The 19,451-nt window shown below is 48.4% G+C and overlaps 1 protein-coding gene across 1 annotated transcript in view; it reads right to left on the bottom strand.

Annotated features, from left to right (window-relative positions):
• Positions 1-2,886, bottom strand: part of LOC142790829 (cell adhesion molecule Dscam1-like) — a 148,691-nt gene extending 145,805 nt beyond the window's left edge. The window contains exon 1 of the mRNA XM_075885357.1: positions 2,559-2,886. Within this exon, the coding sequence (XP_075741472.1) occupies positions 2,559-2,886 (328 nt within the window). The remainder of the gene's footprint in view (positions 1-2,558) is intronic.
• Positions 2,887-19,451: the final 16,565 nt, after the last annotated feature.

Raw genomic sequence — 19,451 nt, 5'->3', positions numbered from 1 at the left:
GGGTGCAGGATAGCGGGAAAGGAAAGAGCTAATTTTGTGGCGCACTCCACCGTGACATGGGCTACTGTTGGGGAGCTGCCGCAGCGCTGGCAAGAGTCTGCGTAGCGGTTAGGGTAGCACGGGATCACGTTCGATGTTTTTGGCGGGTGCATTGAGAAACCGGCTGTTTACAAGTTCAATAGTCGTAGTGACTGGTGGCGGTCGTGGCAGCACTCACTAGCATCAAGCGATGGTCACCAGCAGTATTATTCAGGTAGAAGTTTGAAACATTGGTGCACCGCCTTCAGGCGACGTGGACGAGTTTCAGTCGACGTTGCCTTAAGTCATCTACGCCTACTAAATCATACTCAGTTTGTTTCCCAAGTCATCATTTAAACAAACATTTGCTAATCCACTCGCACCTCTCCTAATTAGCTTTCACTCTTGAAACACAGTCACGCTTTATGTCGCTTTCTGTGTGACTGTCGCTTCCTTAAAACGGGTACATCACTTTTCTATGCTCTTCAAGCATGCGACGCTACTTCCCTGAAGCTTCCATGACACCTGCTGTACCAGAGGATCGTCTTTATCATTTCTTCGATCATTTGGACTTCATGATTTTTTGAAGATGAAACGAAAGACACGCTATTGTCATCCCTCTCTCTTTTTTTTCTTTCGGTTCGTTTCGCGCGTTGGCTAATGTCACTTGGCACTGAGACTCGCGAACGTTCTTTGTTTCATGTTTGCGCACGCAAACGCCACGAAACAAAATAGGTGCACCTTGTTCTTGTTTTATTATCAGCATTAGCACCTAAATACCTCCCGATCAATATCCCTCATTTTACGTAGTCACATATACAAACGTAAGCATATGCAAATTCTCGAATGCCGGCTTTGTCAAAATTTTGTAGTGCGTCAACCTGTCATATTGTGCTCACGATGCAATTATATTTTGCTGTTCTATATTTCTGCAAAATTTTTCTGCAGGCACAAGTGCCGCTTCTGTATCTTATACTAGGAATATTGTAGGAAAGGCAACCCTTTATACGTCCAGCTACAAAACATCCTTACGGTCCCCACTATATCGTCCTCGAATATGCTGGATTATTTGAATAGCCGCGCATATTTATTGATATGTATACAGTTAACTAGTCGCGGTAAACAGGAGAAATTATTTGGTGCACTTCTTCAAACACTGCATGCATCACTTTTTTGCATGGTTTCATTGATGCTGTGTGCCTGCAATGTTAGTTACTTGCACTTGGCGAAGTGGCACACGGAATATTACTTGAAGTATTCGACCAATTACTTTTTTCTTCTTTCTTGGGGACCTTCGACGCAAAAATTGAGGTCTGTCTGTCTGTCTGTATGTATGTCAGTCTATCTGTCTGTACATTTGTCTGTTTGTCCATTCTGAACGGCATCGGGTATTGAAACGGCCGACCCCATCTGAAGCGCCCACCAATGTTGCTCAAGCTTCGGCGTTCATACTTGTGCAATTGTCAATTAAAAAGCAATAATTGTGCATGTCTCGGGCACCACAACAACACGTATATATTCTGCATTTGCATCTTTTACTAGAAAAGGCATACATAAGTAATTTTAGGGACCGTAGCGCTTATCACGCTGCGCTGACCATGCAACGCTTGCACGAAAAGGCGAGTGTTTCCAACGCTTTGCTAAGGCAAGATGGTGGTGGCACCTACCCTCTGAGACAGGCGCGCACACTCGTATCAAAGCCACGCGCTTCGCTTTTCAAGTGCCAGGTGGCGCTCATGTCTCACGTGGGACGTGACTTGATGCGTTCGTTCGCCTCTGCTGCACACTCGAGGCACTCTAACGCAGTGCCTACAGAATACCATTTACCAATTTTCTTGCGCAGAACATAAAATAAATGTTTTGTTCACTTTCTTCACACGCGACGACAACATTGCAGTATAACATGCAAATATGGGGCTAATTTTTTTAGCTATGATCATTGATTAATCACGAGCGCTTGGCTTTCCGCAGGACGCCCCAACGTCTGTTATAACGCGGCATCGCATAAGCACTGTAGCATATGCCCACGGAACTGAAACTGAGATGCAGAAACTCATTGGCTGTCATCCTACACTCTCGCTACTAGATGCTTTGCATGACATCTTTCTATTATCGGCACACACTTCTTTCTTTCCTTGTCGTTTCATCCGCTACCGTGTCTCCTCCTTGCCCTTAATAGTACAGAGTAAATGAGGTTCCTGCCAATGCAATCGTACCGCCTCGAGATAAGAGAACTTTAGGCCTATAAAATGCTGAGTCAAAAGAAAGCTTTCAGAATTTGGCCCCTTGTGTTTTAAGCTGCGCTGAAAATGGGACACACGGTATGAAAAAGCCTAATGCCGTACGGTGTTGTAACCTAGCAGTTGCCCTGGGTTCTGCACAAGCTCCAGCCGAAGTCTCGCCTTTCAACTACTTTGCAGCGTAATACGCAGATACGGGGCTATTTTCTAACGGAGCCAAAATTATGCACGTTGGCAAGAGAAACCCCGCGAGCCTATATTAACTCCACTTCAGAATTACCGAGTTATCGGCTCACTCACCAGCACTCACGTGGACGTCTGTGCTTGCCACCGTGCCGATTTCATTGGACGCTATGCAGTGGTAAGAGGCTGCGTGCACGTCTTGTCTGTAGGATTCTGCTGGAAAAGGAGGGAACACCAGGGCGCCGTCCTCGTCCAAGACGCGGACGCCGGGCACGACTGTGACGGGAACGGAGTCGGCCGTTGCCCACACGAGCAATGGAACAGGCTCGCCCAGTGCTTCGCAACGGAGCTCTCCACCGCTGGCGTTTGAAAACTCTAATCGATGAGGTGGCTCTAATGTGAACCGAGGACCATGGAGGGATGGCGTAGAGACCACGTCTCCCATGGACGGTGGCTTCGCGTGTGCGCAAGGCCACGTGGCCAACCAGGCTGCAAGATACAGAGAGAGAATGACGCTAATATATAAAATAAGTAGAGAATGTTTTGTATGAGTGTTCCAAAAAGCTGTTAGTCACAACTTTCCGCCAAATATACAAAGGAAGGCATGCCCAGAAAAACAGATTGGCAGAATATTTGCTCTAAAACGTTAGCTTTTGATCAGTCACCTTTATTTTATTCTAAAACTTTAGATTGTGAAAGAAGTAGGAACAGTGAATATTTTATTCATTTCTTTTGTACCAGGTCACCTCGCCCCCAGCTCTGTCCAAAACTCCCCTACCACGGTTGTCTAACGGCTAAAGTACTCGGCTGCTGACCCGCACGTCACGGTATTGAATCCCGGCTGCGGCGGCTCCATTTCTGATGGAAGCGTAAATGTTGTAGGCCCGTGTACTCCGATTTGGGTGCACGGTAAAAACCCCAGGTGGTCGAAATTTCCGGAGCCCTCCCACAACGGCGTCTCTCATAGTTGTATGGTGGTTTTAGGACGTTACACCCTACATATCGATCAATCCTCTGTGAAAACCACGATGCAAAAAAAATAATAATACATTTTTCTTACACCACGGTGAAGATGATGACGCTTGTGTGTTGTGGGTCGCAGTTCACGGTGGAATATGGTTAAATGAACTGCTGAATTTATTAGTTTGAGCTTCGCTTGGTCAACCAAGAGACAAGGTACTCCCAGAAATAGAATACATAGCATTAGACAAATATAAAAAATAAGGAAGTTTTAAGCTTTGATGGAACGCATCACTAAATAGACAGTCTATCAGCACCTCAGATATTCTTGTAAATTTCAGTGGAGTCAATCTAGAAATATTGAAGTTAGTTTGGCCAAATTTTGATGCCGTGTCCCCTCCTTCAAGTTTCACTTCCACAGAGCTGGTCTGGCGAAATCATGGCCCCCGGGGCCTTTTTGCAAAAAAAAAACAGAAGCTTGTGAAGATTACTTTGTATCCTGTCGTAAATATCTATTAAGTAAGGACTTTTTGTTAATCTATTTCTGGTGGTAGGTTTGACTTCATCCGCAAAAAATGTTCTGAATTCCGGCACCTATATCTTGGGACATTACTACAGAAATGTATTTGATATAGTTTGTAATTTTATCCAAGCAACTAAACGTATTCTAACCTGTTCTGTACTTTATTATATACTCATAAAGCGGTTGTGATTCAAATGGTAACGTGAATATGTGAAGGACATACATTCGCATTGAATCAGGTCAAGTAATCTCCGCTGCCTAATAAGCTAAAATTTCAGACTCTTTTTATGCTGTTAGCATTTATTGCCTTTGTAGCGAAGCCTCCGAACTATGAAATGGGTCGAACTCTTGAGTACATTCTAGTGGGGCTACCCAACAAGGACGCCGCTCGCGCTGAGGGCCTGTGCTTGGCTGTGACTGTCGCCATTGTGTATTCTCGCTCGTTGCCGGCTTATAAACGCCTTAACAATTTGTTGGAGAGTGCTGCGATCCCTGTCTATGCCTTTGGAGCTACGATCACGTACCCTGCCATCTACTATGTACCAAGACGCTTCTCAGCAAACGCCTCCTCCAATGCCACCCCCTTGTCCCGGTGTCCCCAGAATCCGCGATCCACCCATCTTCACTGGCGCTGATGGCACTGACGTGGAGGACTGGCTCGCCATTTACGACCGCGTGAGCGTCCCCAACAAATGGGACGAGGACGGCAAGCTGACCAACTTGGTGTTTTACCTTGCCGGTGTCGCCAGTTTGTGGTACAACAACCACGCGTCCGATTTTGCCACCTGGTCCGATTTCAAGACCGCAATCGTCAACGTCTTCGGCCGCCCTGCTGTTTGCAAGCTGCAAGCCGAGCAGCGCTTGCGTGAACGTGCTCAGGAGGCTGGTGAGTCATTCACCAGCTATATTGAAGATGTCATCGACCTATGTAACAAATCCAATCACACCATGTCCGAGTCTGACAAGATCCGAAACATCATGAAAGGCATCGACGATGATGCCTTCACGATGCTGCTCGCCAAAAACCCCGGCACGGTGGCTGAGGTCATCACACTGTGCCAGAGCTACGAGGAGCTCCACTGGCAGCGTTCGATGACCCGACGCTCCCCACCACGAACTGCAACGCTTGCTGGCTTGGAGGCCAGTTGTGACCAAGTGGCGTTGATGGCAGAACTGAAGTCCTTTATCCGTGAGGAAATCGCGCGTCAGTTCTCCCTCCTGCCCTTTTCCCACCAACCTGCTGTTCAACAATCGGCTACTACCCTTCTCCCTCCCATCCGCCGAGCGATTAAACAGGAAATAGCGGAGGTAATGCCTGCTTACCACCCCCAACAGCCTCCGGCTCCTGCGTCCCTGAGTTACGCGCAAGTGGTCGCCAGGCCACCCCAAGTCGTTCAAGCACCCGCCCTTCTGACCTACGCTGAAGCTGCTGCACAACCTCCGTCCGTTGCAGCGGGTATGCCCCCTACGTATGTTGACGTAACCCCTCAGCCTCAGCTTCAGTCCACCATGCAGCCACCGTTCCGTCCATCAGCCCTTGCGACATGGGTGAGACCTACCCCGGTGAACAGATGGCGCACACCCGACAACCGGCCCATCTGCTTTGCCTGCGGTTACACTGGTCACGTGGCCCGTTATTGCCATCGCGTACAGCCGGCTCCAATTTCTTCACCTGTTGCTGGCCAACTCAGCCGTCCTTATCGCTAAGAACCGCCGTCTATGCCACCTCGATCTCGCCTAGGTCCATCTCGACGATCACCGTCTCCACGACGCCGTTCCCTATCTCCCATGCGGCCAAGTGCGGCAGCTCATGAGCGGGAAAACTAGTCGTCGCAGTGCCTGAGGCAAGGACTGCGACGCTATCGCAATGTGAAAGCCCTCAGAGCAGCCCCTCGAATGTCATTGACGTGCTTGTGGACGGTGTTTGTGCATCGGCTCTTATTGACACTGGAGCTGCCATATCAGTTATGGACGAAAAACTCTGCCGCTTACTTCGAAAAGCGACGACGCCACGTTCTGGGTTATCCCTCCGTACTGCAAGTTTACACCGGATTCATCCTACAGCAGGGTGCACAGCTCGCGTTGTCATCCAGGACGTTCTGTATGTCGCCCAGTTCATCGTCATTCAGGCATGCTCTCATGACGTCATCCTGGGATGGGACTTTCTCTCCCGCCATGACGCCGTCATCCATTGTGCCGCCGCCGAAATTGAGCTCTCACCCTTCTCGCATTTGACGCCAGAAGACAGTCCCCCGACACTGAGCAAGATTCTAACGAAAGACGATACAACAGTGCCTCCAAACTCGACGACGGCTGTGTCTGTCTACTGCGCTGGTCTCTCCGACACCATTGGACTTGTTTCGCCATCTGACCGCGCTTGCAGCAGGAAAGGGTTGCTAGTACCTTTCGCGACCGTGCAGGTCAACCAGGGCAACACTGCTATTTTTGTAACCAACCCGTTCCCGTACGCTGTTACCTTGCTTCGAGGGGAATGTCTCGGCAGAGTGGAACCAGTCAACGACGCACAAGTCCGTGACGTACCAGATGACACGCGCGCTCCCAGGTCGTGTACCATCAATGCTGTTTCCACTTCTGATTCGTCGTCTGCTGATGTAGTTGGCCCCTCCATCGCTGACAACCTTACGGCCGTACAGCGTTCCCAACTTCTGGACCTGTTACAAGAATATCGTTCTTCTTTCGATGTCGGGCGAAGTTCTCTCGGTCGCACGTCCGTTGTTACACATCGCATCGACACTGGTGCCCATCCACCTTTACGGCAACGTCCATATCGCGTGTCGCCTGCTGAACGTCGAGTAATTGATGATCAGGTTGACGATATGCTCCGACGCGACGTTATTCGGCCCTCCGACAGTCCATGGGCGTCTCCTGTTGTTCTTGTTGCGAAGAAAGACGGTTCTGTGTGGTTCTGTGTGGACTACAGACGGCTCAATAAGATCACTCGCAAGGATGTTTATCCACTGCCATGCATCGATGACGCGATTGACAGCCTTCATGGAGCCGATTTTTTTTCTTCTCTCGATCTGCGCTCGGGGTACTGGCAAGTACCCATGGCTGACGACGCTCGACCAAAGACCGCCTTCGTCACGCCAGACGGCTTGTACGAGTTTAACGTCATGCCGTTTGGTCTATGTAATGCACCTGCGACCTTTGAGCGCATGATGGACACCGTTTTGCGCAACTTGAAATGGTACACGTGCTTGTCTTACCTCGACGATGTCATTGTCTTTGCTCCGGATTTCTCCACGCATCTCGAACGTCTGAAAGAAGTTTTCGCACGTGTGAGCAATGCCGGCTTACAACTAAATCTGAAAAAGTGCCGCTTTGCAGCGCGGCAACTCACCATACTGGGGTACGTCGTGTCGAAAGACGGCATTCTTCCTGATCCTGCCAAGCTTCAGGCCGTGGCCGAATTCCCCAAACCTGCGTCTGTCAAAGAATTGCGTAGTTTCGTGGGCCTGTGCTCATACTTCCGACGCTTCATACGAAATTTCGCCACGATCATATCACCGCTGACGAAGCTCCTTGGAAGCAACGGGCCCTTCAATTCGTGGTCATCCGAATGCGACGACGCGTTCGCGAAGCTTCGCCATTTGTTGACGTCGCCTCCCATTCTACGCCACTACGACCCTACAGCCCCAACAGAGGTGCACACGGACGCCAGTGGAGTAGGCCTCGGCGCTGTCCTGGCGCAGCGAAAACCCGGATTTCCTGAATATGTCGTAGCATATGCAAGCCGTACGCTCACGAGAGCCGAGAAAAACTACACCGTCACGGAGAAAGAGTGCCTGGCGATCGTCTGGGCTCTTACAAAGTTTCGACCTTATTTGTATGGTCGCCCATTCGATGTCGTCACCGACCATCATGCACTATGCTGGCTTTCATCATTGAAGGAACCCTCAGCCGTCTCGCCCGTTGGGCTCTTCGCTTATGAGACTACGATATCCGCGTGCTGTACCGCAACGGACGCCAGCATGCTGACGCCGACGCCCTCTCGCGCTCCCCTCTGCCTGAAGGTGATGTGCTCTGCTCAGTATCCTCGGCTGCTGTTTCTGCCATTGATGTTGACATCATCGCTACCGAACAGCGAAAGGATAATTGGATCGGCCCGCTCATCCACATGCTCTCTGATCCATCCGCAACGCCATCCACGCGTGCATTGCGTCGTCAAGCTCGCCATTTCGCCATTCGTGACGGCCTCCTACACCGACGCAATTACGACGCCGACGGCCGGCAGTGGTTACTTGTGATACTCCGCAGTCTGCGGTCAGAGATATGTCAATCCTTCCATTCTGATCCGCAATGCGCGCACTCTGGGGTATTCAAAACCTACCATCGCATTCGACAACGCTACTTCTGGCGCGGGATGTACCGCTATGTGCAGCAGTTCGTTCGCTCTTGCCTCACTTGCCAACGCCGTAAACTGTCAGCCCACATGTCGCACGCCGGTCTACAACCGTTACCTTGCCCTGACCGTCCCTTTGGGCGCGTAGGTATCGATTTGTATGGACCACTTCCTCTGACGTCGGCTGGTAACCGCTGGGCCATCGTTGCCGTTGACCATTTAACGCGATACGCCGAAACCGCCGCTCTCCCTGCGGCTGCTGCGCGCGATGTTGCGTCCTTCCTGCTGCATCGATTTATACTGCGCCACGGACCACCCCAAGAGCTTCTCAGCGATCGAGGCCGTGTCTTCTTGTCGAAAGTCGTCGAAGCCATTCTGACGGAGTGCCATTCTGTCCACCGCAAAACTACTGCTTACCACCCACAGACGAATGGCCTCACCGAACGCTTTAACCGCACCCTCGGCGACATGCTTTCTATGTACGTCGCTGCCAACCACACTAATTGGGATAATATACTGCCCTTCGTCACCTACGCCTACAACATCGCCCCTCAGAGCACGACTGGTTTTTCACCTTTCTACCTGCTGTACGGAAGGCACCCGTCGCACACCATGGACACAATACTCCCGTACACGCCGGATCCATCTGAGTGTACACCTATTTCCGAGACAGCCAGGCTTGCTGAAGAGTGTCGCGAGCTTGCCAAGACTTTTACGACGCAACAAGAGCGGCAGAAGAGTATCCGGGATGGCTCCACCACTTCTGAGCCCACGTTCCTTCCTGGTGCGCTTGTATGGCTCTCGATCCCGACCTCTGCCGCTGGCCTCTCTTCCAAACTACGTCCCAAATACGAAGGCCCCTACCGTGTCATCGAGCGCACCTCACCCGTCAACTATCTGATCGAACCCGTTGAAAAATCTTCGGACATGCGCCGCCGTGGGCGAGACATCGTATACGTGGAGCGCCTGAAGCCTTATTATGACCCGCTCATAATAACAAGCTGTTAGGTCGCCAGGCGGCTCCCTCTTCGACCCCGGGGTAATTGTAGCGAAGCCTTCGAACTATGAAATGGGTCGAACTCTTGAGTACCTTCTAGTGGGGCTACCCAACAAGGACGCCGCTCGCGCTGAGGGCCCGTGCTTGGCTGTGACTGTCGCCATTGTGTATTCTCGCTCGTTGCCGGCTAATAAACGCCTTAACACCTTTAACTTTTTTCTACTTTTCTCACTTTCTTGCTTTTTATCTTTGTAACTTTTTGTATATTTTTTTCTTTGTAAAGCTTTAGTGGTGGCTTAGCAAGCAATAGTGTAGTTATCATTTATAGACTACAAAAAGCGTTTAGGGTACCTGAGTGGGTACGTGCCCAATTCAACAGACTACAAACAAACAAACAAACAAAGAGGCGCGCTCTATCTGGTTCATGGCTGATCGCTTGTAGTGGCTCAACCAGTGTATGCCATATGCAGTCTGCGGCAAATCTTCCGCTAATTCTTACAGGTCCTACAAAATATAAAGCAGCCCACTGAAATAATATTCGTATCCGAGAACGTCTATGGATTCTCCCTTCTCAGGATGTCGCACTCGTAAAACATGACTATGAAGAGATAAAAAGACTCAAAAGGGACGAGGACGTCTTCTTTCATTGAGGCCAGTCAAGAGAAATTGCCAGCACTGAGTTGCCAGCACTGACACGCCAATTGTTTTATGGGCTACCACAAGGGGCGAGGTGAGTGACCTGCCAACACAATCTAAATAGATTGAGGAAATGCACGGCCATAAAGGCATTTTCGGGATGAGACAACCATTTTTGTTGACTTCAAAAACGGCTCAAAAAATTTGCCTGTTGTGTAGCAAACAGTGCCGTGAAGTTTGTTCTCGAAAGAATTTGGAAATATTCATGTATACAAAAAAACGCATAAAACAATACGTAGCACACAAAAATACAACAGATGTTGTGTACTGGAGGCTCAATTTCGAGTGAATAAAAATGCACTTTTTAGTCTCCCAAACAGGTAAGCGAAACAGGTAAACAGGTTTCAAATTGATAGTCTCGTGAATACTAGCGCAATGATTTTGTGCCTTATCCGGATGACCTCGAAGAAAGACGCGTGCTAAATAACTTTATTTACGACAGGACTACAAAAATATGTTGTTGTTTAAAGTGGTCCTCAAGTATCAACACCTGAGCATAACCATGCAATTGTCATCTGTAACGAATGCCTTGCGGAACCATGTCTCTGCACCTAATCTGTAGCACAATGAGACAAATAAGTGACCACTTTCGAATCAACATACTCCCGTGTGCCTTTTATTCGCCATGACTGAGACGGGCAGAGCAAGAGGAGACGTCTACAGCGGTATAGTATCAGGAGATTTTTTTCATTGTAAAAGATGTGGGGTGTGCGAACATGGCCAAAAGAAGGACGTCTGGACACCACAAACGCATTTAGGTATGAGGGCCCTTGTGGATTTTGTGGCTGATGGTTGACCAGCCCGTGATATTCTCTCTTCGACGACCACTCGCTGATATGGGCCCCATCTACGGGCTTCTATAACAATCTCCCAATCTGTTATTTCCCTCAAAATAATAATTTAGCTCGAACTCGTCAATTCACTCCTTCTCTCTCCCCTTGTGTACAACTGCTGACGTGTTGCACTTTGCTGCTGACAGTGGCGGGGTTCACATTTATTTCATTTTTTTCATTATTTAAAATCACTTTCTCCGACCTCTTGCTCTTTTCCTACTGGCCGGGTTGTTTCACGCCAACCGCTTTTTGGCGTGGCATAAATTACTAACTAAACAAAAGAGGCGCGCACGGTACTTCTTTCCTATTTTGCTCTGCACTCTCGCGTCCGATCTCTCAGTTGTTAGCGGTTGTCTTTCAGCAGTTTATTCAACTATCGGACAACATTCCGCGCTATTGAGCTCCGAGTAGTCCATGTTACGGGGTAACATGAATAGTGGCCTTTGCACCAGGAAGAAACACTTGAGGTTAATAGGTGTTCATATATACCCTTGTTTTGAAAATAGACAACTCTGAAAAATAGGTGTTTCAAGGCGCTACATAAACGCCATGAAAGCCCTTCATAGTCTATAATTCATGATCACATATGAAGGTGGCGTGATAGGAGCGTACAGCACAAAATAGGCATTTGCCTGAAGTCCAACCTTTGTTGATGACATTGTTGATACACTAAATCATAAATGCAAATATTCGACAAATAGGAACAACAATTAGTTTACTTACCTATATACTTGCTACTTAAGAAATTAAGTGAAGGAATAAATAATAATAAAATCAAGCACATCATTTCGCATTGAGGGCACTAGTTCTTTTTTCACACATTTTATACATTTGTTCAGACATAGTTCTGTTTATTTGTATTCCCTTAAGTGATATCACTAGAGGACAAAGAAACGTAGAGTGATGGGTTGTAATGAATACAAAAAATAAGGTTAAAAAAGAGCAACAAATGGTTATAATATTGACTGTGATTCAACGTGTAAGAGGCAAAAGAGGCTACTGAATAAGAGTGCAAAAAAGGCACTCAGCACCAAGTGTGTTTTCTCCCACTCATCATTTTATTCTCCATAATGGTTCATCCAACTTTTGAAAGTGAATGAAAAGAAAAAGCCGATTGAGAGCGAAAGGCAAAAAATAACAAAATAGGTAGACGAACCAACAAATAGATAAAGGAACGCGAGAGGTTAGAGCAGTTGATTGGTGCTGCTTGTGCGGAAAACTGTCTCGTCTTTGTTGCATTGCGGTTTGAAGACCGTATCAGCGGACACTTCTAAATTAAGTGCTTACAAAGGTGCTGCTCGTCGAGGCACGCCAACGCTGTCTCGGCAAGCTAGAGCGAGAAGAATGACGCTGGACGTTCTCAATGGTTTTCTCGCGACCGCAGTTGATGCGTCGGCACTTTCAGGCGGTTCCATTTGTTAAATAAGAATATTCGTGCATAGTACGTTTAGCTACAGTCAGCATATTTTATTATTTTGGGTGCCCTGATGGAGTTTGAAGTGCATCGACGGTGAAGGTGTTTTCTCCAGTACAGTTTCCAAGGTCTTTTCTATGTACTATGGGCGTCAAATGAAACCCGGGAAGCGGCAAGCCTTCGCGATAGTATAGTGCACGCCATCCAGTTTTCACGCTTACAGGCGCGCATCCTGTTGGGCAACTTTGCACATATATGCGTGTCTGTCAATGATAATAAGTGGATGGCGTGCGCAACATAATCGGAAGGCTTGTCCTGTTCTGATTTCATTTGACGCTGGTGGTACAGTTACAACGAGCATAGAAGAAAATAATTTGGTTAGCACTTCTTCCGTGTGATTTTCTTATTTCCCTACATCATGAAGCAACAAGATGCTGTCATAAAGTAGGTTGTGGTAATTAGCCAAACGAAGCAGGATGTGGCTTAACGTACTGAATTTCTGGGTACATAGAAATAAAAACAAATCTCGCATGGTCAACTTATCCTGATTGGTTAGGTGTAGCAAAATCTATCCAACAGCTTGGAGTGTAATCCTTGATAAATTCACAGTTGATTGCAAGTACGTAAAAAAACATCCTTTATATGGCTTTTGTTGACTTAGCAGCCAAACACCCTATCCATCGGTAGCCCCATAGCCACCTATACGTAAGCTGCACATGCGAACGAACCTAATAGATCGAATTGCGACGGGGTCTCTTTAGGCATTTGCCATCGCAACAAGCAGTCTGGTTACACGCACCCTCACCCTCCACATGTCAATCATGCATGGACTTCAACATTGTGGCCCAATAACAGTATATCAACGATCGTTTGTTCATGCATCGTGGCACATATACGCTATGCAGCCTCATCCGTATTGGTGACGTGACACCAATGTTAACCGTTCACTCACCTGTCTGGAAATGCTTTCTGCTACTCATAGCGGATATATTTCCCTGATTATTTAGATGTCGTGCCGTCATTGTACAAAGCTCATAAAACAGGGTGACAGGCGAAGGCTCACTGCAACCTGCACTGTACCAAAACCACATTATCAATAAGAAGCGTGGCATAGAGGGATCATATATTTACACGGGTCACCTAGGATTTTTTTCAATGGGCATCTATTTTCGTAACGTTTCATTTTATCTATGAGTAAAACCTATACGTATCTTATACCTATGTCTTTACCCTATACGTAAAACAGCCAAAAACATAAGATAAAAATACCATTATTTTTCTTTACGCTATTGGCGTCGTTGTGCGCTTCGCGTACATTTAAGAGTTCACATACCATCTGGCTCAGACCAGAAACCTAAGTTCAGCAAATCGTGCTATTCTTCACTTCACCATTCATCGAAAAGCGGCTGCAGCAGTAGAAATTTACATAAATATTGCCAACCAATTGTTATGATATGCCCTACTTCGAAGTAAAAATCGCCCTGCTTCACAGCCTTCAAACACAAGTACACAAAGTAAAAGATTCACGATCACATATGTTGGGTGCTGTTACGACCGGCCCTAGGGAACCAAGCAAGAGGAGTTTGGGGGAGAACCGGTACTTGACCGACTGTGTCGGCCACCCCCACCTCCCCATTCAAGCTCCTCCTCTCGCCGGGAGAACTCCGGAATCTGCTGTGCGTTCGTGACCATGTTTGGGCATTTTTTAGGGCGTCGTGACCATATATGGACATCGTGTTAGGTTGTGCCACTCCATGTGTTGTAAGGTGTGTTTCCCCCTCCCTCGTGGCCGAGGTGCCGGGGACACCGTATTGGCTGACGATGCGGACAGTGCGCCCAGTGTCGGCAACGCGGTGCTATAAAATGCCGAAGACGTTTTGTATCTCTCTCTCTCTTCTCTCTTTGGATCAGTTGATCACTTCTCCACATGCAAATAAATCTCTGTCGTTTGTTTGGGCGCTCCTTTCTCGCTGAATTGTTGGACGATGGATCCTGCGACGGGGCCAGCTACCGAAAACGAGACCAGCAGGACCCGGAGTCCCAACAACTGGATGGCAGCAGCGGTATGCCGATAACCCCGAAAGCGACCACTGGACGGAGTGAGCCCGTAGTCCAACAACGGGATGACAGGAGAAAGATGACACGAGCTCATCGACTTCCAGAGGGAATCGAACGGCACTTCTGAGAGGCACGACGCCTGAGACATGACTGCGAACTGGGTGAGTGCCGGCTTTCTCTGTTAAATTTTACCAGGCATTTACTCTATGTGTTAAGTAAAAGCTGGTAGAGAGGGGCTGTCTTGGTCATTGGGTTAACAGGTAACTTGCGTCAGGCAGAAATTGTGTGATAGCTTGGTTAAGCTCTTTCTGTCAGTGGCGTCAAGGTTAACAGTGAGAGGGCAGGATTCCGTGTAAGAGCTTTTGAAGCTTTATTTGTAGACTAAGTTAACGGAAAACTTGAGGCAAGGCAGGTATCTAGAGCTGTCGTTGCCGTCAAGGTTAATTAGTTGCAGGACAGTAATCTTTGTGGAACAGAGACAGCGGTACTGGAAGCAGCCATGAATCTGAAATCCCTGCGAAAGTCCATCTTGTTGCTACTTGCAAGGGAGTTAAATCTGGAGGTGTCGGACTCTCAAACAAAGCCAGAGCTGATAGAGGCGATTCTCGCATTGGGGGCGGAGGATGACGAGCTGTCAGAATGTGTCGAGGAGATTCAGGAGAGGCAAGCGGCAGAGGCCGAAAGAAAGGCGGCCGCGGCCGAGGCTGATGGAAAGGCGGTGGAGGCCGAAAGGAAAGCGGCAGAAGCCGAGGCAGATAAGATGCGAAAGCACGAGCTTGAAATGAAGCGCCTCGAGCTAGAGATTAGCCATAATAGTAGAGCAAGAGGCAGCGAGGCATCCGGTACCGCAGAGCGGGGTCAGGTTCAAAATGACGGACCTAATGAGATCGTACAAGCAAGGGGAGGACATTGGGCTGTTCCTCGTCAACTTTGAGAGAACTTGTGAAAGGCAAGGTTTCAGCCAGGATACATGGCCTCAACGCTTGTTGTCCCTACTTCCAGGGGAGGCCTCAGAAGTAATCGCGCGCCTCACGAAAGAGGAGGCTGACAAGTACAGTAAGGTAAAGTCGAGCCTTCTCAAGAAATACAGGTTGTCAGCGGAAGGTTTCAGACAAAAATTTCGAAACGCCGTAAAAGAGAACAATGATTCATACCCGGAGTTTGCTTACAAGTTAATGGCCAACATGGTGGAGTGACTCAAAGAGGCAAAGGCGTATGGGAATCATGACAAGGTGCTCGAGTGTATCGGTCTGGAACAATTCTATCAAAGGTTACCAGAAAAGGTGAGGTTCTGGGTGCAGGATAGACCGGACGTGAACAGCGTAACGAAAGCCGCAGAGCTCGCTGAAGAATTCGTTACGCGCCGCGCCCTCGGGGCAAACAGCGAGCCAAAAAGGGAAAAATTCCTACTACCGAATAAGGCGCCGTTTAGAAAACAACCGACAAGTCTCGAACAAAAAGGCCAGGAAAACAAGGCATCTAACCATGGGGCGTCGGCAGAGGCAAGCAAAAGGAAATTTGAGGCGAAAAAACCGGCGGCTTGTTTCAACTGCCACGAAACAGGGCACTTCGCGAAACATTGCCCGAAAGAAAAGGTGGCCTTTTTATCTATAAATGAAGCCGACGAGAACATGAAGTTGTTAGAGCCCTATATGTACGACCTTACCGTGAACGGCAAGCAGTGTCGGGTTCTTAGAGACTCCACAGCCACTATGGACGTAGTTCATCCGTCCTTTGTTCAGTCCGGACAGTATTCAGGAGACTGTGCCTGGATTAGACAAGCCGTAGAAGCAAACAGTCAGTGCCTTCTCGTAGCTAAAGTTGTCCTTAAAGGCGCATTTGGTACGTTGGAAACGGAAGCCGCGGTATCGCCATATCTACCCTCTCAGTATCCTAACTTATTTTCAAATAAGTCAGATCAAATGCTGAAGGAGAAAGGTCTAACGTTGGGAGAAGGCATAGTGCAGGCACAGACTAGATCGAAGGCACGTGCGCTGGCTGCGAGAGCAACATTCACTGAGGCAAACAAGCCTCAAATCGACAAGGGGCCTGGTTGCGAGTTAGGCACCACGGTAACAAATCGACTTGTGCGAGAACAGGCTGCAGAAGCCGTAGTCGCGGAGGCCACCATTCCTAAAGGCGACGATGAACCTCCTCCCGAATATGAAGGGGTCAATTACGCCTCGTTGACCGAACAAATAGAAAATGCCGTTGCTCCCAAGCCGATTCCTGGTAGTACAGAGGATAGCACAGAGGGTGACACATTCCAGGTACTAGGAAATACAAAAGAGTTGTGTGTCATGCCAACTTCGGATAATTTCAGTCGGCTGCTGCAGGTGAGCCCCACTTCAATAATAACCGAACAAAAGGGGGACCCGACGCTTAAGCAATTCCAGGACAGCCCGAAAGAGGGAATCGCCAAACGAAATGTGAGATTCCAAGAGAGGAGCGGCATACTCTATCGAAAATATCTAGATAGGCGAGGAGTAGAGTTTGACCAGGTAGTCGTACCTCAGGCCTATCGTCAGGATTTGCTTAGTTTGGTGCATGGAGGATCATGGTCAGACCACTTAGGCCTAAAGAAAACGAAAAATTGTCTTTTACAGAAATACTACTGGCCTGGATGCTTTAAACATGTAGAGAGGTTTGTAAAATCTTGCGATGTGTGTCAGCGAGTGGGTAAGCCGGGAGATAAGGCGAAATTTCGAATGAAGCTGGTACCCGTAATCACGGAGCCCTTTCGTCGGTTGGTAATTGACACAGTAGGTCCTTTGCCCAAGACAACTTCAGGCTACCGTCACATCCTGACCTTAATCTGCCCAGCTACTAAATTTCCAGAGGCGGTCCCGCTAAAAGAGCTAAGTTCCGTCGAAGTAGTGAACGCACTTCTGTCCGTGTTTGCCCGGGTAGGCTTTCCTGCCGAGATACAATCAGACCAGGGCACCATTTTCACGAGTGCCTTAACGACAACCTTTCTAGAGCGGTGTGGCGTGAAATTATTGCATAGTTCAGTCTACCATCCGCAGTCGAACTCGATAGAAAAGCTTCACTCCGTGATGAAGCGAGTGTTAAGAGCCCTATGTTTTGAACAAAAAACTGACTGGGAAATGTGCTTACCTGCAACGATGTTTGCACTAAGAACTGCACCACATGAGACAACAGGGTTTACGCCAGCGGAACTTGTTTACGGCCGCAGACTGTGGTCTCCTCTTCGTATGCTGAGAGAGTCGTGGGAAGGTCAGGGTGATGATCCTGTAGTAGTGGAATATGTCCTCACCTTATTGGATTGTCTAACAAAAGCCCAAGAACTGACCGAGAGGGCGATGACCAAAGCACAGCAGAAGGCTAAGCTTTACTACGATCGGACAGCTAAAGCGCGACACTTTGCTGTAGGAGAGAGGGTCATGTTGTTGAAGCCCTCCCAAAAGAATAAGCTTGAAGTGCAATGGGTCGGCCCGGCCGAGATTACTCGAAAATTGTCTGACACCAACTATGTGGTAAAATTACCAGGAAGTCGTAAGGTACACCAGGTGTATCATAGTAACTTACTCAAACCCTATAAAAAGAGGGAAGCCATCGTGAACATGACTTTAAATGTTCCGGAAGAGGTTCCGGCAGAAATTCCTGAATTAGCTCCCGAATCGGACGAAGTCCCGATCGAGAAAAGAGTTGAGGATTTAGTATCAAAGTCACAGCTGACAATGAAGCAGAAGCAGGAATTGCGTGGTCTTTTGACCGAGTTTCAGGACAGATATGTAAGCGAGCCAGGCCAGACATCCGTCCTCACTCATGACATAGAGCTTACCTCGTCGGAACCGGTAAGATCTAAGACGTATCGGGTGTCACCTCGCCGGCTTGAGCTAATAAAAGCAGAGGTTAACAGGATGCTGGAATTGGGCGTGATTGAGCCGTGTGAAAGTGATTACACTTCCCCGTTAATTCTTGTGGAGGTACCCGGCAAAGATCCGTGTCCTTGCGTAGACTATCGTAAGTTAAACCTCATCACCAAGGATCAGACATACCCAATTCCCCACATTGAGGAACGCGTCGAGAGGGTAAGCAGCACGGAATTTATCTCAACGCTAGACCTAGCGAGAGGTTACTGGCAGGTGCCGCTCACCGAGAAGGCGAGCTGGTATGCTGCATTTATTTCACCATTGGGGACATTTCGCCCTAAAATGTGTAGTTTCGGCCTCAAGAACGCGCCTTACTGTTTTTCAAACTTAATGAATAAGGTTTTGTGGGGTCAAGAGGACTTCGCATTGTCTTACTTGGACGACGTCGCCGTGTTTTCCTCGTCCTGGCCAGAACACTTGGCGCATTTGAGAGCAGTACTGACACGCCTACGCGAAGCAGGTTTAACGGTAAAGGCGCCCAAGTGTCAGCTAGCACAAGCAGAGGTACTCTATCTCGGGCATGTTATCGGTCGAGAGCATCGCCGTCCCTCTGAAATGAAAGGGGCAGCTATCCGAGACTTTCCCCAGCCTCGAACAAAAACCGATATTTGGGCTTTTCTTGGAATAGCTGGTTACTATCGTAAGTACATCCCTAGATATTCCGACATTGCCAGCACTCTTACTGACGCGTTGCGCAAGACCGAGCCCAAAATGGTCGACTGGGATGAGGAGAAAAAAAAGGCTTTCCGCGTTTTGAAAGCGGCCTTGTCGAGCCAACCTTTGCTTAGTTCACCAGACTACTCGAGGCCTTTCATAGTCCAATGCGACGCTAGTGATAGAGGCATGGGGGCAGTTCTTAGTCAAAGGGATGAGGGGGATGAAGAGCATCCCGTCCTCTATGTTAGCCGGAAACTCACCCTTCGCGAACAGGTTTACAGCGCTAGCGAAAAGGAATGTGCGTGCTTGGTTTGGGCAGTCCAGAAACTGGCTTTTTATATTGCCTGAAGCAAGTTCATTGTGGAAGTGGACCATTGTCCTCTCACCTGGCTACAGACCATGTCCTCTAAGAACGGCCGCCTGCTGCGTTGGAGCCTCGTTTTGCAACAATATACGTTTGAAATACGCTACAAAAAGGGTGTACTCCATGGCAACGCTGATGGCTTAAGTCGATGCCCCTGACGCGAGAGGATGTCTCGAGAACTCTGGCATTTTTTTTCCTGACCTAGACAAGGGCTAGTGATTGTTTTTTTTACTCTTTTAGGTGTACTTG

This window comes from Rhipicephalus microplus, chromosome 2 (assembly GCF_043290135.1).
Source record: "Rhipicephalus microplus isolate Deutch F79 chromosome 2, USDA_Rmic, whole genome shotgun sequence".
Taxonomy (NCBI): Eukaryota; Metazoa; Arthropoda; class Arachnida; order Ixodida; family Ixodidae; genus Rhipicephalus; species Rhipicephalus microplus.
This window is presented reverse-complemented; position numbering and strand designations above follow the sequence as displayed.